This window comes from Excalfactoria chinensis, chromosome 2, assembly GCF_039878825.1.
Source record: "Excalfactoria chinensis isolate bCotChi1 chromosome 2, bCotChi1.hap2, whole genome shotgun sequence".
Lineage (NCBI taxonomy): Eukaryota > Metazoa > Chordata > Aves > Galliformes > Phasianidae > Excalfactoria > Excalfactoria chinensis.
In genome coordinates this window covers 24,481,078-24,504,100 of record NC_092826.1, presented here as the reverse complement: position 1 = coordinate 24,504,100, position 23,023 = coordinate 24,481,078, and the positions used below count along the sequence as shown (strand labels likewise).

Below are 23,023 nucleotides of genomic sequence, written 5' to 3'. Positions count from 1 at the left end.
GTATATCTGGATAAAACTAAGCAGCTGACAATCAGAAAACCATTTATCTCAGAACTTCTAAGTTCAGTTTAAGTCCCAGTCCAAGCACCAAAATTCACAATAACTATTTATTTAATTATTTTCCCTATACTTATGAAATAGGTAAATAAGCTCAAAAGCATACCTTTTAGTGAAGACTTCTTTTTTACCCAGAATAATTTTAGGCCTGTAAGAACTCAAAATGTATTTCATCATCCAGAGATTTAAAGCTCCCTTGCCTAGATAGACACCACTAAATCACACCAAAAAACAACAACAAATCACCCAAAACACCCTCTGCTGATGATCTGAAGCATTCTAAACAGAAAATTAGAATAAGTCCCTTTGCTCAATTATGAAATGGTAAAAAACTAAAGGTAAAAATCTTGACACACAGGTAGGGATATTGTGGTCTATTGCTAGAAGCCCAAATTCCATTACAGGAGGAAGGCAGACCTCCAGGTGGAGTTTTCATTCGAGATGATCTAACTGCAGCCTTCTCAGCCAACTGGCCATTACATTTATTTTCCATTGGATTTGACAGGTCTGGTCTGCCTCCAGGGCTGCATATGGAACAGCCTGAATATCATGGAGCTGAAGACCTCATTACAAATGTTAAAAAATCCAGATACTGTAACACAAACACCAGCAAGTGTGGAATGGCTAACGAAATCTGGTGAATGATTCTGATGCTCCTACTGATTTTATGTAGACTAGAAGGGAATTATTTCTGAATCAGCTTTCATGCAATGTCAGTCAGGTCTTCTATTCTCCTTTGATCATACATAGCATGAAAAATGTTGTTACTCCTCTGTTTATTGATCTACTGTCTCATGAATATCACACTTAATACTTCTGTAAATACATGTAGATATTAAAGTTAATAAATATTTTTGACTTTTACAAACTGTTACTCATAAAAGGAAAAAACAAACAAACAAACAAACAACAACAACAATGGTCAACTTCCTTTAATTCCAGAACACAATGAAAAGGCCTAAGTAAGTTTGTTGACTTTTCATTTAGAACACAGTGTATGAGGACATGGGGAAAAGTATAAAAAGAGTAGTTGTCATGAAAACTCAATAGAAGAATTGTTAAAGCTGGACTCATGGGCTCCTGAGGACATGAGGAAATAAAGGTAATTAACAAAAATCACATTTCCTGATATATGATAGCTTCTCTTGTTATCAAGATTATACAGAAGATAAAATATATCAGAAACAGCTTCTTTTGGACTTGGCTTTCAGCAACTGGCATGCTTTTTCAGTCTTCTATGTACAGTAGTCGTACAGGGGACAATAGTGTCACTTACAGGCTTAGAGCCTTTTAACACAGAAAAGAACAGAGAAGTAGTTTTCATGTAAGTTGCACTAGATTTCGCAATGTCCAAAAGCAATTTCCCTTTTCTTTTGTATACTCGCAATAGTAGGAAAAAATGGGATGGAACTGCCTTGCCACCTCCCAAAGGAAGGCAGATCTTTGAACAGAAAGAGGCAGCTTTCTCTTTAGTTTCCAGTTTCTTAGGTATCTTTCTATCTTCTGTTTCCTTTAGCACATTCACTGCTGTTGGTTACTTGATCTATCCTGTGTAACCCCTTGTAGACATTGTGGCTTGTGTGTTGGTGAACAAAGGATTTTTAAGTTTATTATTAGGAGAATATGAGACACTGTGGCCTGACACTGCTTTTTCAAAGCTACGCATGTTGACAACTTATCTTTGCTCTCACGGTGAAGACAGGGAATATTAATGGCTGTCAGCTTCCTCATCTATGTGTGTATGTCAGACTAAGAAAAATACCCTACAAAATCCCATTTGACAAAGAAAGAATTTATAATTTGGTCTTAAAAAGATGAAAAGTCTGTTGAAGTTTTACAAGGCTACCATGCTATGTACTAGTACCAATTGAGACTTGCCTTTGATCATACAGATCAAATAACCAGACATTCCACTTACACCTTAGCAGATATGTATGCAGAAATTTGGATCAATTCCATGACATGTTAAATGACTTTACCACCAAATTGCAGATAAGTCCTATGGCATGTGCTAAGTTCCACAGGAATCACCAGGGATGGCAAACTTTCACGGAATGGGATGTTTAAGCAAAGAATGAACATGTCTAGACAGTGAAAGCACTACAGACTGGAGACTCAAAAGAACAATAAGACTGTGGAAGAGTGACTGAAAAGTCTGTCTGGAGTGATGACTAATGATTTCCAGTATATATGTTAAAAGGTTTTAATAAATGTCCTATAAAGTGCAACAGAAAGTGCACAGACCATGTTTTTACATAGCATTATTACCATCATGAAAATATGTTTGCCAGTGTTTGTCAAGCATTTTCAACAAGGGCACATTTATATGCAGAAATAATAAAATGCAGTCAGATTTAGCTGCTAGGCAACTATGAAAGAATGTAAGGCTCTTCCTCCAGACTGCCATCACAACTTCATTTCATCCTGACACCCCATATTTCCTCCTGAGCACATGGTAATCTTGGACTCCTATGTTTTTGCTCTACTATTTTAAATGTTTAACAAAATGTTAGTTTGACCAGCAAAGTGAAATACAGTAAAATGAATTTCCAAGTTCAGTAAAGGACCTCCTCTATGTCTCTAAACCTAGAGGAGCAAGATCTTAAACTATAAAAATGCTTTTTTTTTTTTTTTTTTCTTTTCTTTTTTGTCTTTAGTTACAAGGATTTCTTGCTTAGGTGTAGTCTCATGTATGTAGGACAAGGGGGAATGGTTTTAAACTGAGACGGGGAGGTCAAGGTTAGATATTAGGATGAAGTTTTTTACTCAGAGGATGGTGACACATTGAAACAGGCTGCCGAAGAAGATTGTGGATGCCCCAGCAAGGCCAGGCAGGACGTGGCTCCAAGCAGCCTGGTATGGTGGTTGAAGACCCTGCACGTAGTAGGGGTGTTGAAACTACATGATCCTTGTGGTCCTTTTCAACCCAGGCCATTCTGTGATCCTGCAATTCCATATAGCTTTGCGTATGTAGCAGTATGACGGCTACTGGGAAACAACTGACTGTCACTACCTGCAGGTATAGCAGGTAGAATCAATGATTTTTCAGAATATCTGTGTTTCACTATGCATTGTAGGAGACATACGTCCTGAATATCACAAAGAAAACTATAGTGACATATGAGCATCTCACATGTTTTAAAATAAACACTTGGTCCACAGCCAAAAACAGTAGGAGTAGTACTGCTAATGCTAATAGAGCGGCAGTGGTGTAGTATATATCATGCTTTCCTTCTCCACTTGTGGCAAAGTGCAAATAATTTGTCTCAGCATGTAGATCAAACAAAATTGATAGGTCAAAGTAGCAACATTCACAGTCTGTACTGCTGGTGAACACTCAGAATAATTTCAAGAAAGAATTATTTCAACTTGAGGCAGAAATTATGTACTTATTTAACACCATAGTGAAACATAAGAAAAATGTTTCTCCTGACCTTGTATATGTCTACCTGGTATATACAGGTAAGTTAAATATAAATAACTGTTCTATTTTTCTATAAGTAGATTAAACTCAGGTGCCACCTTGAAAATTGATTGTCAGGCATCTCACTCAAACAAGCCCTAACTAAGTCTCTTTAAAGATATCTTCACAAATATCTGCACTGCCCCATTTTTTTTTTTCTATCACCTCGTCACTTTCAAAATAAAATAAAATAAAATAAGATAAAATAAAATACAGTAAGCCTTAATGACTTAAAGTTTTCTTGTCAATCACACAAGAAACATTTCTGAAAAATTATCAGTCATTTCTATCAGCCACAGACTTACCATGAGAGCACTACTCCCCATATACTACAGTGTTCAATCACTAATGCTAGCAAGAACTAATCCCATGAATGAAAAATACAGAGCAAAGGAACGGGAAACATTCTAGCTGGTGGCAGAAGATTCCCAAACTGCAGCCATATTCCTCACACTTTAAGCAAAAGCTTTGTAAGAGAAGTAATCCAGGTGACCACAGACACACAGATGCTGAGTAAAAATTTTCAGACAGGACACAATTTCACTGTAGGAATTTGTCTGTTACTAAGAATTACTAGTCTTACTTTTTTTTCCAGTAATATTCTTTCTACTTAAGAAAGTGTATCATACATTACATTCTAATAACCATATCTATATAAAGAACAAGCGTGTATCTGAAGAACTGCATTCCATTAGCTCTGTTTTCATGTTAGGACAGATATTGAAAATGCTTGTTATGGTCTTATCTACAAACTTTTAAAACTGTATGAAGCACAGACAGCCAGAATAACTCAATCTCATAAAATAAAGACAACCTGCACACAGCAAATTTATTGTACACATTGCTGATATGATAGACAAGTGTGCCATGATGAACATTTTATTCATCTTGATTTGAAGCTCATTCGTGCTGTACCACACAGCAGTTTCCCCTACAAGGTCAGACACTAAAAAAATTGATCATTCGGATTTAGAATTGGCTTATGAAAAGAAAATGGAGGGTGTCAGCTCAGGAGGAAATGTTTGACTTGTACTAGAGCAGTAAGCACAATAGTTATCAATGGCTTGAAATTTACACTTTATACTGAAAACAGTATTTCACAGAATATCAAAGAAGGATAATTATATCACTGACAAAAGAAAAAACACACTGAGCCTTCTCCTTTTGGGACACTGAATAGTCTGGATTACTCTAAACACCATCCTTAAAAGAATGCTTTCCCAGACTTTTTCCAGTCTTCTATACACCAGGCCAAACTTTACAAAAAGAAACATAAGGGGAAAATAAATGGAAGAAGACTCATATTTTCCCAATTGAGTACTACTTTGAATGTGGTCCTAAGGGTATTAATAATATTGGATCACTATTACTACAGGAGTTCAGAGGGCTGCTGCTGGATAACACAAGCAGATCATCCTAGTTTGGCTCCCAAAAATATGGTTCAAAAAAATTATCACTGCCTTTCTTTACAATTTCAAGAAGCACCAACAAAGAATGAGCTTTTGGAAGTTCCTCTGGTTCACCCCCATCAGCACAGGAGAATTCAAGCACTGGTGACTCACAAATCATATCCCAAATAAGTACAATGCAATTCTCTGCATAAAACTAAGGGACTACAGCCTTTGATTTTCTCTAAGGAAATGGGTTTCCCACAAAGATTTCATTAACTGTGTGACTTTTCCAGGAAGTACAGTCCTGACTGTGAGGCAAGACCATAGCTTTTACACTATTCACAACATGCAACCTCAATGAAAAGTTTGTAATCTGATATGGCAGGTGTATAAATTTCAGAGAATTATTTCATAGAATCACAGAATCATTTCAGTTGGAATGGACCTTTAAAGTTCACCTGGTCCAACTCCCTTGCAGTGAACGGGAACATCAATAGCTGGATCAGGCTGCTCAGAGCACCATCCAGCCCAGGGATGGGACATCCACCACATTTCTGAGCATCCTGTTCTTGTGCTTCACTGCCACTAGTGCAAAAAAAAACCTTTTTTTTTTTTTTTTTTTTTTCTTAATATCCAAGCTAAATCTCCCCTCTTTTCCTTTGAAACCATTTCCCCTTGTCCTACTACAACGGACACTGCTAAAGAGTCTATCCCATTCTTTGTTATAGTTCCTCTTTAGGTACTGAAAGGCTGCTATGCGGTGTTCCAGGAGGTTTCTCTTTTCCACACTGAACAGCCCCAGCTCTCAGTTTGTCCTCAGAGGGAAGGTGTTTCATCCCTCACATCATTATTGTGGCCCTCCTCCATATGTGCACCAACTGGCCCATATCTCTCCTGTATCAAGGACTCCACATCTGGACACAATACTCCAGATGAGGTCTGCAGAGTAGAGAGGCAGGATCATCTCTCCGCTCACCACATTTCTTCAGACGCAGCTCAAGACATAGTTGGCCTCCTGGGCTGTGAGGGCACATTGCTGGCTCATGTCCAGTTTCCCATCCACCAGTACCAATAAGTTATTTTCAGCAGGGCTGTCCTCAAATCCTTTCATCCCCTAGCTTGCATTGATAGTGGGTATTACTGTGACCCAAGCACAAGACCTTGCAATTGGCTTTGTTGAACCTCATGAGGTTCTCCTGGGCTTACTCCTCAAGCCTGTCTAGGTTTCTTCGGATGGCAAGGTTTCTCTAGGTCTCTCTAGATTTGATGAGAGCCGATGCATAGGTGATATTCAGAGTTAACAATTAACATTTCCACCCCTGCCAACTCCATTCTCACATTCAATCTCTGATCAGCTTTGGCCCAGCGTCAGGTAATTTGCACTGTCACTAACTGTTCTACTGACAATGACAGGAAAAAAACATGTCCATCTCCCTTGTAATCATCACCTTCTCTTTCAAACCTGAACTTGCATGCAATGAAAACACGCTCATAAGAAAACAGAAATTCCAAGGAAATACAGTACAGGGCAGACAAACAATGTGCTGACTCTCAACCTAATTTATGCAACAAATGGCAATAAAATTGTTTCAGACTTTTGATGGCATAATTTCAAAATAATAAGTAAAACATGACTAATAGATCACTATGACTATACCGAAGACTAATACTAAATAAAGTCTTGATTCTCAAGTCTTTAAATCTGGTTAAGCTCCCCATCTACCACAAAGGTGTCTGAAGCTATCCCTTCACTGTGTTGCCTGGATGATGCGAGTCCAAAGAAAACACCGTTATGCAAAACAAATAAACAATGAAACAATCAGTTTTCCAAACTGTAATAATGACATAGTTGCTCTGGTCTCTTCCCCTTCACATATCATCTGAGTAGAATGAATCACCAAGAGGAACTACTCAAAAATCAGTTCATATAAGAATACTTACAGAAAAGACCAGTTATGTTTAAATTAAATGTGTCTGAGACCATTTTCCAGCACACACACACACACACACACACACACACACACACACACAAATAACTAGTACAATAACTCAACTCTACACTGTTAAACACAAAGTGTGCCTTAATTCAAATCCGTCAGAAGGTTGTCCTGAAGATTTCTATAGCACCCATTAGCTTACCAATAGAATTATCCTATCTGATAGTGAATTTTATACTTTTTGAAACATGGCCTGCTATTTTGAAACTTAACTCCTGCAAGCTAACTTGCCATGAGAGTGGTATCTTGAGTCAAGAAAATGGAGTGAAAGAAATATTCAGTGATATGAAATTTTATCCAAACCTCTTCAGTTTATTAACTGTTGTTAAAATCATTAACATAATTTAATATACTATAGAATTATTAGTCAATTAGATCTACAGCAATTTAAACTAGATCAGCATTTTTAGAGAACTCTCCAGAAAACCTTCAAAAATAGTTTTATTATTTTAATATATTATACATAAACAGTCAGATCTCTTTCAAAATCTTGCAATAACATGTTCTTTCAGAATAAATCCACAGAGTATAAATTGAAGCTCATAGTGAACTCAGAGAATATCTTGTGAGGGATCTGCTTTACCTTATGTAAGACTGGTTTTACAGCCATCTGGGGCTGCATTTCCAATGTTTTTCTGTCTTCAACATTTGTGATTATGGCTTTACATCTGAGCTGAACATGAGTTAAATTCATTCCAATATTTTAGAGCCTCTTTAGGTGAATATAACTCAAAAGCCAAATCTGAGACTATTGGTACAAGCAAAGAGCATTGTTCCTGCTTTGTTCTTTCAAAACAGATAGCCACACCATCCACTGCATTTATCTGACAGGTAATATTGTGTTTCTGTTGAGCTCTTACTTTGAAATTAAAGACTTGATGCTTCCCTTCTACCTAAGTAACATTTTCTGAATTGTATGAAAGAAATGTGGTAGCTGATTTAAAATGCCTCCTATCATACAGTAGACATAGTTAAAATAATGATGAACTTCCCATTTCTTGAAAAAGCAGAATCCCTATTGCCAGGTCTTCCAAAGGTCATCCCTTGATTTTCAACTTCTGACGCATGCATGAATCACTAAGGGGATTCGGAAGTTTAAATTTATATTTTAAAGCAGTCAGATGTTGTTCCTTGCCTCTCCCTCCCTCAAAATCAATATCCATTGAATGTGCACCACTGGCATTTTTCTCATGAAATTATTTTCTAAACAGTCAGCTACTTTTTCTGTTTCACATTTTTCAATTAAGGCAAAATAAAACTGCAAAATAAAATAATTTTAAAAGTATCTGATCATATATAAAGAAGGAGTTTTATTGTCTAAGTACTGGTATCTAAATTAACATACTCATCTACAAATGATTTTTAGTATGCAACTAAAAGTATACTGACATGGGTACTGTAATGTACTGTCTTTGGATATGTGTTCTCCAGGACGCCACTTCACTACAATTCCATTTGTCTCTCATGGATGGTAAAAAGTACTGAATTAGAGATCACAGTCTTAGTTTAGAAGCAGTAAAACCTGTGCTTTTATCTCTCCACTGCAATAAATCATAGATTCTGTAAAAACAAAAGCTCAGTCTCTGGAGCAGTACTCAGTCATTGCTACTGCAAACAATTAGTATTCAATACAAAAGCTAGGCTAATCAAAGTTAGGCTTCTTCCATGGTCAAACATACACTGACATACCAGGCCAGTCAGCCAGCCACTTTTAGACAGTTTAACAGTATTAGGTAAAATGTAAAAGGTTGATGCTCATCACAACAACCCTTTGAAAAAGTCTTTGGCAGAAGCTAGAAGCACTTTGACCTTTGGAAGTGGCAAGTTTTAACAGTAGAAAAAATACAAGCAAATAGTGTTTTGAAGACATTCCAAACTGAAAAGTGGTATGAGGTGAGTATTGTGCCTAGAATTTTAGATAGGTGGTTCCGTAACCATTTGGCATGTTTCTTGAAGACTTAGTCTACTGGCTATAATAAAATTATTCTGTCCCTTCATTAGGACCCTTCAGGTCCTGTCATTGATTCAGGAAAAGAAAAAATTATCTTGAAAATTTTCACAAAAAAGCTAAAAAATCAGAAGATAACAAAAAATATTTCAAAAGTTACTTTATTAATTTCAAACCACACTGGCTAACAATTGGCAGGACTGAATTAAATGTTATTGGAGAAAGACGCTTTCATATACGGTGTCTGAATAGCATTAAGTGACAAAAGGCAATGAAGCGGAAAAGTCAATTGATGCAATACAATACAAAATTTTGTTCTAATGAGATAGTTATCGAATTCTTAAAGTAGACAGACTAATATGAAAGAATAAACATTATAGTTAATAGTTGTCAGTAGAGACATCAGCTTCACTGAAAAAAGAAAATTACAGTTAGACTGAGAATATAGAGCAAGGAATAAATTCAGTCCATTACTGCTGATGACACAAGTTAGACTACATAAGCCCTTTCATTAAGTGCTTAGAACACTCCTCAAGTTAATTTTCTTTTTGCCCCTAGTATTCTTTCAGGAATTCTTTCACAGTGGTCACTCTTTCAGTGGTATTACACTTCCTTTTAATGACAAGATTCAGTTCACACAAAGAGATATTTTATCTCTACTTCTTTTTGTGCCACTTTTAACCTTTATGTATTGGCTGAGATTATGGATTTAAATCACAATATTCATCCTAGGTATTCACTATAAAAATATACACCTCACTGACATCATTAAAATGTTGGGTGATTCAAGGCTTTTGAAACCACTTGGAGTAAAATACTATATTCAATAAAACTAATGGCAAAATCTGACGGATTCTGTTAAGTGTGAATCTCATCAATGCTTTCCAGACAAGACCACTTGACATAGATATTCAATAAGGATAATAAGTAAAAAAGCAAACAAGGAGCATCTACAAGTAAAAGAAAACAGAAATTGTGGGTGGATTCCTTCCTTTCTGTCTTTCAACTGTTTCTCCTTATCATTGAAACATGGATAATGTTCTTCTACATAATTTTGAAGGCTGTTCACTTCTTTCAATGGCTCTATGAACTCTTTGCTCCAAAGGAAAACAAACAAACAAACAAACAAACAAAAACAACAAACAAACAAAAAAAATTTAATTAAACAATTTTCAGGCACACATGTGGCTATTTTATGTCTAAAAACAAGTTTAAATCTACAGAGTACTTTATTTGTAGGATATTTTAAAGTTAAAAGTCCCTCTCCGCCCTTTTCTAGCTATACTGTTAAGATTAATGGGCATGATGAATTTCCTTATTGTGTTAGAGCTGGAACACTAGAGGAGCTACAGTTGCTTAAGACTCTCCAGTCCTCAGCCACTCATAACTTTTACTAAATATCACCAAATGCATTGCTTTAACATTTTTAAAGCTTGCTTTCACCTTAAGAATCATGTCCTGGGCTGCTGAAAATTCATAGGGGGAATGGGATATTTATAACACACATACACATACATACAAACACACATACACATATGCACACACAAAAAACAACAACAACAGCAAAAACACACTTGAACTCTTACAATGAAACACAGGTTTTGTTTTGTTTTGATCAAAACTGAAGGAATATATGTCCACAGAATTTAAATCTTTTGGTCCAATTTAAACTGACATCACCTCCTTAGAAAGATCTTACATGTAGAGAAGAATTCTCCAATTTCTCAATGGAAAAGACATCTAAGCAATTAATCTATGAAGAACAATGACTCTATCTTTATCTGACAGCTGGGACAAAAAGTGAATACTCCTAGCAGCCAGGAAAAATGATGGGGATTGTTCACAAAGGAATGAAAATACTGTTTTTTTTCTCTAAATGAGCCTGTCAGTGCAAAACAATAGAGTAGAACTAAATATTACAATGAAAGATCTTCAGGAATAGATTGCAGATATAATCACTCTTCCTTTCTAAGTGCAAGTCTAAGAATCAACAGTAGAACTATCATCTCCATAATTATATGACAGCAGAAAACTCAGTGAAACTGTACATCAGGTAGCAAACTCAAGCATTTGAAATTTTGAATGTACAAGGAAGTAAAGAAGCAAATATAAACTGATCAACAGCTCTCTTATTCTGATCCAGTCACCTTCAGAGTTCTGAAGGCCTACAGGAAATACTGTAAACAAATCAATGAATTAACGTATCTGACTATGATGACATCCAAATTCTAACACAAAAATGCAAATTTCCATTAAATTAATCCATTAAATTAACAGAAGTACTGCTAATAAGCTAATTATTATTTAGTGCCCAAGACTATTACACAGAGTGCCTCTGTAGATTAGCATGTTGCACACTGATTTAAACAGCTCAGGCCTGGTCTCATTTAAAAATATTTAAAATACACTAAATCTGAAGAGGTAAGAAAATGTTATCCTCTGGCATTATGTGATAAACATTTAATGTGTGGGGCATGAGCAAGAAACAGTACTCTACAACAGTGCAGTTCTGTTCTTGGCCTTGTCCTGCTGTGACTTGAGAGGATCCACTTTACCAGAGAACAGCAAACACGTCACTAGTCACACTATTCTGGAACATTATCTAAAGGTCAAGCAAGACAGACAACACAGTCTAAACAGCACCAGGTACTCAGGCACTAAATGAAAAGCACCCATGCAGAGAGAAGAAATTCAACTCTAAATCAAGACCTTTGAATCACAGCATCTACCTCAGAGAGCCCCATACCTACAAGTGCCTTAACAACCTCCCCCCTCATTGAAATCTGGAATAGAATTCAGTTACCTAAACAGAAGTTCCTAGTGCCATCTGAAATTACCTAGGACATACAGTCTGGCTTCAAGTCACTAACCTAAAAAGAGGAAGCATCTATAGGTCCTGTGGTATTCCTAACTGCAGTCAACTTTGGCCAGAAGCCAAAAGAGAAATCTACTGAAAGGAACACTGCCAGTTTAGTTTTCTAATGTACATTTACCATAGTCTTTTCAAATTCAATTTTGAAAGTCCCATTGCTTTAGATTTTAAAACTTGACTTTACAAAATACCAGCAAATACATAATAGTAAGTGATCTAGCACTGGTAGACAAATAGGCTCTTCAGAATTCTTTCTCCGTCTCTAATATCAATGATTTTATGGTTCAGTAATAACTGATGTTTTTCCTTGGCAGCAGACTGTGCAAAGACAAGATGAAGAAAACAAATGAAAAGCAAACAAACAAACAAGCAAAACAAAACAAAGAAACATACAAAAACGAGATAAGAAAGGAAGCAAGGAAAGTGGAAGAAGTTTATAAGGTGAACTTAAGGTGCCTTAAAGAAGATTCAGTACTATTCAATTCTATACTTGATATTTCAGTATAGCAAATTTTTAATTCCCTCGGTGCCTCGTGTTGGACTAATAGATATTCAATAACAGAGGTATGTGAGCAGCAAGTCTGCCTATTTGCGGTGTCAAGTCTGCCTATTTGCGGTGTCTAATAAACACATTAATACAAAGAGCAGTGGAAGTCCAATCTTTTATTACATTTCATAAAAGCCCACTTGTATTAAACAAAAAAAGGTTAGATACTGTGATAACAAGACAACATGAATGTTTGTAAAATGATTATTTAATAGCTCACTTGCTTAACAATAAAGCACTTTTTAGTTTTGCATTATGCAACATTTACAGTTTGATCTGAAATCCATTTTATTATTTAAATGCATTTTCAACCAGACTAGTTGATTTCATATTTGGGTATCAAGAGTTTTCTCATTCAAACTTTCCTTCTGAAACAGAATGTGATACACTGTATCCTTCAGTTCTCTTACCACATCTTCTGTGTTATCCTACTGACTACACTCTCTAACAAGTTCTAGTGCTTATATTAAGAAAAAAAGAAGAAAAACAGTAAACCTAAAATAGAAGCAAAAAAAGATTTAAAGTGCTACTATGGACACTTTTGTTTTACCTTTTCTGTTCTGGTACTTTTTTGTTCTTGAACCACCTCATTACTTCATTATTACACAGATAACCATACTGAAGCACTGTATGTATTTTTTATGTCATTTCCTTACTGGGTTTTTGTTTGTTTGTTTGTTTGTTTGTTTTCTTTTTCAATGAAAGAAGTAAAACTGCCCTCAGACAAAACAAATGAATGATGAAGAAACATTCATGTCTCTTTAGCAGTACTTCCCTTCTATTGTTCCTGCCATGTATCGGAAAAGACAATAAATACTCTTCAGTTACTTTAATGCAAATTTGTAGAAGCTAAGTTAAAAAGATGATAGCTCTTGCTATCAATATTGACAACCTTGCTATCAATATGAAGACTCATGATGGAATTGGATACACAAATCAGACCTCCAGTCTCCCAATACAGTGCCTCAATCACAAACATCATCTTATTTTTCCTACCTATTAAAAATACACACAATGCAGATAGAGATCATGAAGGCATTTACAAGGATGACATACTGTACAAGTAGGGAAGGACAGAAGTGCCAGAAGCCTGCACTTCATGATTAATTAATTTTTTTAAGAATGTAATACAGTTCTGGGGTTTGTGTATGTGTGTATGAGTTTGTTTGTTTGTTTTTTTTTAATTGTTGTTTGCTTGTTTGTTTTTTAATTATTATTTTATTCATATATACATAGATATCTAACATATATATAATTATTTGTACAAAAAGCCAAAGAGAAAACAAGTCTCACTTTCCAAGATCAAAATCCTGCTGTAAATTAAGCAATATAAAACTATTATTGCTAGCAATAACAATTAGCTTTACTGTGTGGGAGATAGATCATTTATTTCATTTGTAATTTAATACATTGCTACCATTCTGCACAGCGTGTAAAACACAGTGTATAGACAAACACAATCTGTCAGTTGCTCTGTGAAGACAGTGGGTCAAAGCAATTTCCTAGAAGGACATCACGCAAGCAAAGTCTGAGGTAAGAACAAAAAGTCTGACAAGATCATCACCTTCAGATCCGGATATAGTACAAGAAGGAAGCAATTTCCTCTTAGGTACGTTTCATAAAAATCTATTGTCACATTTAAGGGAAGCACACTCCTTCCCAGTGAAAAGGATGTTTGATCTTATGTTTTGCTATCTATTTTCCCTCTGTCTTTGAGCTGATAACTTTCTGAAAAAAAAAGTCTCCCCCCTGCCAACCTGCATTTCACGTGTGTAAGTGGAGACTTGTCAGCAAAAACAAACAAGATCAATTAAATGAAAAGACTGTGTCTCTACAAGATCATGTGGAAAAATACAATTAAAAATATTCTGAGCTTAGCATTTCTTTCCAAATGATCTATACAACTACAAAAACAGTTCAATTGTTTCTCAAATGTAAAAATGCAGAACATCAGCTTCATGTACCACAGACATTATGTGAGCAGGAAAAGCTGATGAAAATCCATACCAATTTGTATTACAGCAGCTACTTTGTCCCCCATATCCACAGCCTGGTATGAACAGTACTGGTGAGTCAATACAATTAGAGGCTCAAAGTGGAGGGCACAGCTCCCAGAGGGAGAAGCAAAGCCACTTGCAGACCAAGCAGTAGCAACAGAGAAACAAAGCACCTTCTACCCTGTCCCTAGAGTGTCAGACATTCCCTCAAGATGCAGCCACAGGGAAATTGTCCCAGTATCGCTCCCAATGCATACAAACATCTTCTTTGAATAAACTGCAGCACAGTTGCTCCATTCTGCACAGCTATTCATAGAATCATAGAATGACAGGGTTGGAAAGGACCTACAAGATCATCTAGTCCAACCGTCCTCCCTTTACCATACCTACATAAAAAAAACACTAAACTATATCTTCTAGCTCCCTGTCCAGATGCCTCTTGAACACTGCCAGGGATGGCGACTCCACCACCCCCTGGGCAGGTCATTCCAGTGCCTGACCACTCTCTGAGAAAAAAAGTTCCTTCTTATGTCCAGTCTAAACCTTGTCTGATACAACTTGTGGTCATTTCCTCGGGTCCTGTTTGTTGCCTGGGAGAAGACAAGCCCCTCCTCATCACAACCTCCCTTCAGGAAGTTGTAGAGTGCAATGAGGTCCCCCCTGAGCCTCCTCTTCTCCATGTTAAAAAATCCCAGCTCCCTGAGCTGCTCCTCATAAGGTTTGTGCTCCAGGCCCCTCACAAGCTTTGTTGCCCTTCTCTGGACACGTTTCAGGTCCTCAATGTCTTTCTTGTAGTGAGGAGCCCACGACTGACCCTTGTATTCAATCAAAATATGATCAATAAAGAACTAACAAAAAAGGCAAAATATCTGTCATCTAGAGTCACAAAACAATCATCAAATCATATGCTTTATGAATGTGTTTTCACATAGTGTAATAAAAACCGCTGTTTTCTATAGAGAGAAAGAAGGAAGCTACTTTAATGTTCTATAGAATTGTCGGGGCTTATTACTTCAGGATGGCCCCATCACAGCAGATTTTAATCTCTGATTTTTCAACCCCTTTTTAAATGTTGGGCTCTAGCCTTATCACTTTGGTTTAGGCTGCCTAATGCTTTGCAGTAGAATCAACAGGAGATAAGTTTCCTCATATCCTGATGTCTTGATCTTGAAATTAACAGAGTTTAAGCATGACAAAAACGTGCTCGAGCCCCTATGTCAATTATGTGCTGTAATACCATAAAAGGTATGCCAGGAGTATTATAATCACAGCTGAAGTGCAGATAACTCCTCACCTAGTATAAAACAGCTGTTAATATACAAGCATTATACCAGCAGTTTCAGTTAATAAGTAAAACTACAGAAATATTATATTTCTATCTCTGTAATTTCTGTCAATTTTAATTCATCACAGAAAGAAGTTGTTACCACTTAATTGCTCTTACTGTACAACAAAGATGCTTATAATGAATGATGATAAGCAGGAACATGAATGAACAGTTGCCAGGCAACAAATAAATAAAGGTTCCAAATAGCATGACCTCTCTTTAAAAGATAAAGCTCTAATCATAATTATTTTTCAAATCCCTTTCTGTGCCAAGTAAAATCATGTTTGCAGCACTAATCCTGGTCCTCCTCATGCAAAACGAAACCAAATCTGTCATTTGACATATCACAGTTAACAAATTAAACAGATTCAACCTGTTTCTTCATATTATGGTCAGTAGTATGGTTTGAGGACAGCAAACAGGTTAGACAGTAAACTGAAATCTGGAACAGGAAGGTGAGAAGCCTCAAACAGTTTAATGAGTGTAATTTAAAAACTTATATTGTTGATTTAAGGATCTTCAGAAAGTATCAAGATTAAGTCATTTAGGTTTTAGTTCCACAGTCATGCAGGAAAGCAAAAGGATGAGAAAGAATTTAAAATACTGAGACCAAACGCAGCTTAAAGTTGTTTTTAATCTATATAATACCACATTCTCTCTTTACTAACTCTTACAATTCAGTCTTGCTGAGTGCATGAGAGGAGCCTGGAGCAAGCACTGACCTTTAAAATGAATTCAAATAAAACTGACAAAGAGCAGTGTAAATCTTAAATCAGTTAAAGATGATGGTGCACCCACTCTGAAGAAACAATGAATGGGAACGCAAACGTACACTGTTCCATTGTAGGATATCTTCTAAGTAATGGAAGAGCAAAATGCTTGGGCTTGTTCAGGGCTTTTTGTTGGGCTAATAAAGTCTGTCTTTATTTTAGTATGATCTCATGTCAGAAAAGATTAGGAATATACTTTTTTGTATGCTTACTTTGCACTAAATGAGGCAGTTACATAAACCTTCTTGTTTATTTGCTTTATTTCTTTAGTAAAAATGAGACCCACTAATAGCTGTGATGCTCAAACACTAAGTGAGAAATTTGCAATAGGAATATAAGAGGAACTAGAGTTCTATATATAAAAAAAAACTGTGTTGCATCTAAGGTATAACATACTAGGCCATTGGTGAACTCTTTGGAATGGGGACCATTTTTTCAAGATGTATTTGAAGAAAATGCAGACTAAATAATCTGTAAGGTTCCTTGTAACCTTCAAAACATAAAATATCTCGTATTCCTTAACAGAAAAAAATGATCTACTGTAATTTTTGTAAAAATAAATTGTTTAAATTATAGCAGAGAATGTATTCTGCTAATTAGTAGCCTCCACATTTATTTCTGAATATCAAATTAGAGTCTGCTTTTCATACAGTTGCTATTTGCCTTTTGTAGTACAAAAGCATTCAATGGCAAAACTCAGAACTTAACTGAGGATCACGCATATTGTCTGCATCTAAAAGAATGCAGAAGACACTTTTTAGGACATATGGCACTATTTAAATCAAAACCACATTAATTGCTTCTCCATATTAATTCTTGAGCTTGCATTTTAAAAAGTTACAAAAAAAAACAGTGTTGTGTTTGCAAACCTGTTAACCAAGGCCACTAGCTGATAAGTGTGTCAAGGTGATATTTGAAGTTTAATCCTTTTCAGTTTCCAGATGAAGAACCGTACTGTTTTCAAGCTTAAAAGGCCAGAGCATATGGAAGAAAAGGTCACGCATTTCCACTCAAGAGGAGCTCGATGCTAAATGTAAAGTTTATTAATAATGAAAACAATGGGGTTCTCAGCTATTTATTGCCATGGAGGAAATCAACTGTATTTTCCTGAAGTTTTGATTCTACTGTATTTTTTTCACAATTTATTTTTCACATGGGAGGAAGTAAAGGAGATCATTGCTTTAAATAAGTGTCCACACTAAAACAAGACACATTTTAAGATCTCCCCTATGGATTCAGCTCTATATATTTTGCATTAGAAAAAAAAAAAAAAAAAAAAAAAGCATAGCTTAACTGTCTGCTTAAGAAGAGAGATGATGAAGCATACTTCAAAGTGTTTACCAAATCACAGACACTGTGAATGAAATTTGTTCTGATTCTAAATACATTTATTCAGTCAACAGTCTTTGTACACACACCCAGCTGATACAGCTGCTCTCAGAAATAAGAATACCCAGTATTATAATCCAATAGGAATCTTATTCTAGAACCATGATAACTTCTGACCAAGGTAGTAGTGTTTCAGTAGCCATTTTTCCCTTTATTTATGGTAACATTACTTTCTAACTTTTGTATGGAGTACTTTATAGTCCGAAGATGAACTTTTAGGTTAATACCAGCTCAAACAGTACAGCAATGTTGGCTTTAGGAAAACATAAAAATATCTATACAGTGAAAGATCATATGTTGACATTCCCAGTAACACAAAGGAATTATTACCTAACAGCATGAGTTATTAATACTACAGAGAGAATCTCTGAGAAAAATAAATAAATAAATAAAAATCCTCAGTTGGCTCAGAATATCACCATGTATCAAATTGCAGCAACAAACTATCTTGTTTTCACTTGTTTCAATTTTATTATTTAAATGTTTGTTTTAATAACTATTATTCCATTCACTGTTTCATTGATGGATATTTTCTCCTCTTAGCATATGGAAATCGTTTAACAAAGCAGAAAAAAATAGAAAAAAACTTGACATCCATAAACATATTCTTCCATTATTGCAATTACTCACTGATGTTATGGTTTTGGAGCAATAGTTCAGCACTGAGGATAGGGAGCTAACAACATGCTCATTTTTATCATGACATCGAAAGACAAGTTTCATCAAATTGCTAATGGCAAACAGTGAACTTTGATAATTAATGCTAAAATCCTTCAACACACAAGAGTATGCAAATCTTAAGCTTCATCATGATCACTTGAGCTATCCATTCACAATCACCTCTCATTCAGCTTTACCACAGTCTCCCAGTGTAAGGTGTGCCCCTCCCAAGTCTTGTACTCCATGGCCTGATTCCTACTCAGCCATGTCTATCACATATATGAATACTACATACATGAATACACTTCAGAATTGATAATGCAGCTATAAGTGAAAGCTTGAGGATTTCATCCATGTAGATCTTTGGTTAAAAGAAATTTTACAGAGAGACAATAAAATCACAAAGAAGGATTAGCCATGTTCACACGGACTTGTAAACTTGAGCTTTGTGCTTTTCTTTTAAAGGGCATTTTTATGTAATATCTTTGAGCTGCAGTAGTATCTCCTAAGAATTGTTCAGGTGCATAGCCCAACAAACCTGCACTGAAACAAACAAAAGCTCAAAACTGCTACACAAATGTTTCCTATCAATCAGGTATACAGATAACTGAGACAGAACAGTAAGAGGAAATAAAGGACTCTGCATTTTATAATGTTCAACAGGTATTATTTGTACTGTATTTAGAAACAATAACAAAATATCCTTTCCAACCACTCTAAGTATTTGTTCAGTGACATTTAATTCATCTAAATACATATCACTTCTTTATGAACTCTATGCATTTATTCCTGTTGCCACTAGAAATGTTTGTCATACATTTACACAATGTACTATCACATAATACTGCACTCGTGCTGACAGGGAGTACTGTACAATACATACAGTGCTACTGCCAACACTTTTGCCTCAAATTTCCCATGGTTTTTTTTAGTAGTTTTGCTGCTCTCAACAAAAGGAAGCTGCATTTTCAGTGCTATCCCAACAGTGTAAAAATGAGAATGGTTGTTCTGGGACAAATCTCAAGACTGTCTAGACAGGATTATGTCACAGAGAGTGATCAAAAATGGTGACCTAGCGAAGAGTCCCACAGGATGACTCTTGAATACTAGAGAAATTGCCCAGAACCAGAACACTTATCTGGCTACCAGCAATCCATGGAACAAAGACTGTAATATGAAAAGAAACCAGGAGAGTTGGCATATGAAGACATAGGAGCAAGAGGCATATTTCAAACAGAAGAAATATATGCTCTTGTCACACAGACTGCTTCATTCCACTCAACAGTGTTTTTGAGTCTTGGTATTGTCTTTCACCCTCATAATGTGCTGTTTTCCATATGGAAGAGGTGGCAAAAATGAAACCATTTCCCTTCTTTCCTCACAAAACCTCCCCCTGACTGGAGTTGGCCTCCTGTTCCTATTCCACTTGACTAAACCAATCTTTTTCTCCTCCCACACTAGCTCCATCTGCTGCCCGTCTCTCCAGCAGAGCCAGATGCCAGCAAAGCAGACTACTGTGGGAGGAGAAAGTTCTGTTGCTGGAATTTCTTCCCTATACCCTGCAGGGGGCCAGCCTGTGAAGACTGGGGAAGCTACAGGGAGCAACTTCCTCTCTTCCACGCGGCTTCCCTCTGCTCATCAGTAAAGAAGGCAGCTGAGGACAGGAGCAAAAGGATAAAACTTTACCATGCGCTATTAAATTTGCAACTTTTATATTTCTATCATAAGTCTTGCAACTGGCCTTCAAACCAAACTCAGCACATTTCATAAACATATAAGAAGACACAAGTCCTGCCCTGAGGAGCTTTCAATGAAACAGAAGCAAAGATGTGCATTTATTTGTGATAAGGAATGAGAAAGAGTGACTAGAGTGTAGATGGCGGACTAAATAAATGCAGGATTTACAATCAGGAGAGTTCTTAATGACTGAGTAAATGACTATACTTTCTAGATACAAGCTGAGGTTGTGCGTTAATAAGCAGAAAGGAGAACTGTACATGGCTTGGGAAAATATCAGCATAAAGTATGGAATGAAAGAAGAGAAGGAAAGAAAAAGTGATTTTTTGTTATGTTTGAGATGATCATACATAAGGCAGAGGGAGAGGTAAGGACTTCAGACTGAAAGGGACGGAGAAGCAACTGCGGAAGCAGACTTGCCACAGTAACAAGAATGAGTGTCACTGAGCAAGAAAGGAGCTCAACATAAAGCAAGCCAGTGTGCGTATGTGCAAGACATTATAAAAAGGCACAGGCTTCATTTGTGTGAGAGAAAGCATTGTGAAAACATCAGATGAGAGAGATGAGAAACAGGAATGGGTGAGGGTGATGTATGGGTGCAGCAGAAAGTTTGGAGTGGGGTAGACGGAGCAGGACAGAAGTAAGAAAAGGAAAACAGATCTAACAGAAAAGTGATAAAATGCTTGTGAAGTTGAAAGAGCACATGTAGAGAAATGCATAACAGGAAAGATGAAATAGAATAGCTGGGGAAAGAGGGAAACACATCACAATGAGAAAGATGAGGAAGAAGGGCTCACTACAGAACGAGTGACAGAAAGGAAATAAAAAGGGAAAGAAGATGTGGTAGTAAGATAAAGACAGCAAAAGATCATTACTTAATAGGTCCAGTTATGTAAAAAATACCAAACTGGAAAACTGAGACTGGACAGAAGAGTGACTGGAAACGGATGTTCACTGAATTCACACTGTGTTTGTAAACTCTTAGGGTCTGCCCCATCTAGGTTCCCTGTGTTCTAACCTGCTTTTTCACTTAGAAAGCAATGTATTTCCTGGTCCTCCACACACCCTAACTTTTTTGTTATAGTTGCACCTTTATTGCATTTGTTTCACCGTTTCCAGTGGCAACTCTTTGTGTTAGATTTAAATGGGAAATGCTCTTATTTTGCTGAATACTTGGCCACAAAGAAACGTGCCCACAATTTCAAGTTTCTTTCCTCCTGTCCCCATAGCATTCATCCTTCTTTCAGAAATATAATAATAATAATAATAATAGAAATTTAAAAAAGAAAGAAAAAAAAAAGAACGAAAGAAAGAAGGGTGGGGAAAACTCAGCACTACAGCGGTATCCTGCGTTTCTGAGACTTCCCCGAGCTGCTCCCCAGTTCCTCCCAGTGCCCGGGATGAGGTTTCCCATCTCCCACGGGAGAGGGCTGGGAGGCAGGGCCGGGAGGGATCTCCCACCGAAACGCATCCCTCGGGCGGGGAGGGAGCGCTCTGCCGGCTGCGGGAACGGAAGCCAGCACAGCCGTGTGCCCTGGATGCTGGCTGACATGGCTGGCTGCTTTATTTCATTTAGGGGATACGGAAAAGGGATGGGGGAAAGGGAGAGGAGGAAGCGCACGCTCGCAAACACGCACAGGCTGCTCTTACCTCCACATTGAAATACTGCTCCGCTTTGCACACTGTAGTACATAAAATCCAAAGGCAGGTTTGCAAGAAAAACACCCTGGATTGAGACACGAAATCCAACGGGCTTCCAGTGCTGAGTGCGAGTACGATCATAGTGAACTGTGCTTCAATGGATGGAAGGTCTCTCTCTCTCTCTCTCTTTTCCTTAAACAGACACACAAACAAACCAGCCCCCTCCCGTGTCGATGAGGAGCCCGTAGCGCAGGTTCACCCACAACAGGGGAGGAGGAGGAGGACCAGACACTTCCCAGATCGGGCGGCGACAGCGGGCTCAGCTCTCGCTCATCCTCACCGCCAGTCCCGTCAGGAGGGAATGTGGCGTCCGAGTGCAGCCGCAGCTCCTACACGGCTCCTCTGCCCAGCAGCAGCAACCGCCTCCCGTGCCCTCTCTCCTCCTCCTCCTCCTCCTCCTCTTCAGCCTCCTCCCCCTCCTCTTCCTCCTCCCACTCTGCTTCTCTGCTTCTTCGCGGGGAAGGCCGGGCGGGCTGGCCGGCTGGCCAGCCAGTCGCCGGCTCGGCTCGGCTCGGCTCGGCTCGGCTCGGCTCGGCTCGGCTCGGCTCGGCTCGGCTCGGCTCGGCTCGGCTCGGCTCGGCTCGGCTCGCCCCTCGCCGCTCCCCTCCTCTCCAGAACGTTCAGCCGCCATCTCCGTGGCTCCGCCCCTCCGGCCTCCTGGCCGGCACCTTAAAGGCAGTGGGTCCGCCAGGCGGCCCTGCCGCGCTGCCTCTGCGTGGCTCGACTCGCTCAGTCGGTCCTTGTCGCTGCCGGCATCTCGGGCGGAGCGCTCGATTCTTCCTCACGGAACGCACCGAAGCAGCCGCAAGAACGGCTTCCTGGCGCCTCTCAGCCCGACGGGAGCCTCCCAGACCCTCTGCGGGGCTGAGCCCACCCTGAGGAGCGGGCAGTGCTGGGCCCGGTGTGATTCGTACTCTTTGTAGCTCGGAGGAACGTGCAGAATCGCTGCTGGCAAACTTTAGGGAGGGTGGAGTAATGATGGTGCACTTAAGTGATGTAAGTGAGTCAGTCAAAACAATCTGTGCGACGAGTTGATTCGAAATCTATTTAAACGTGCACAAATAGAGAATCGTGTGTTTAAGGGGAAACAAAAGTGCTTTCTGCTCTAAGTGGATAAACATCTGTTGTGATTTTTATTGCTAACCGGACATTTTGTGGAGCCCTTTG

At 37.9% G+C, this 23,023-nt stretch overlaps 1 protein-coding gene across 2 annotated transcripts in view; it reads right to left on the bottom strand.

Annotated features, from left to right (window-relative positions):
- The window catches only part of MMP16 (matrix metallopeptidase 16), a 163,647-nt gene extending 141,398 nt beyond the window's left edge, over positions 1–22,249 (bottom strand). The window contains exon 1 of one of the 2 annotated variants that reach the window (XM_072330185.1): positions 21,806–22,249. In XM_072330185.1, coding sequence (XP_072186286.1) covers positions 21,806–21,813 — 8 coding nt within the window. In that variant the 5' untranslated portion in view covers positions 21,814–22,249. The remainder of the gene's footprint in view (positions 1–21,805) is intronic. The other variant, XM_072330184.1, reaches the window with a different exon arrangement.
- Positions 22,250–23,023: the final 774 nt, after the last annotated feature.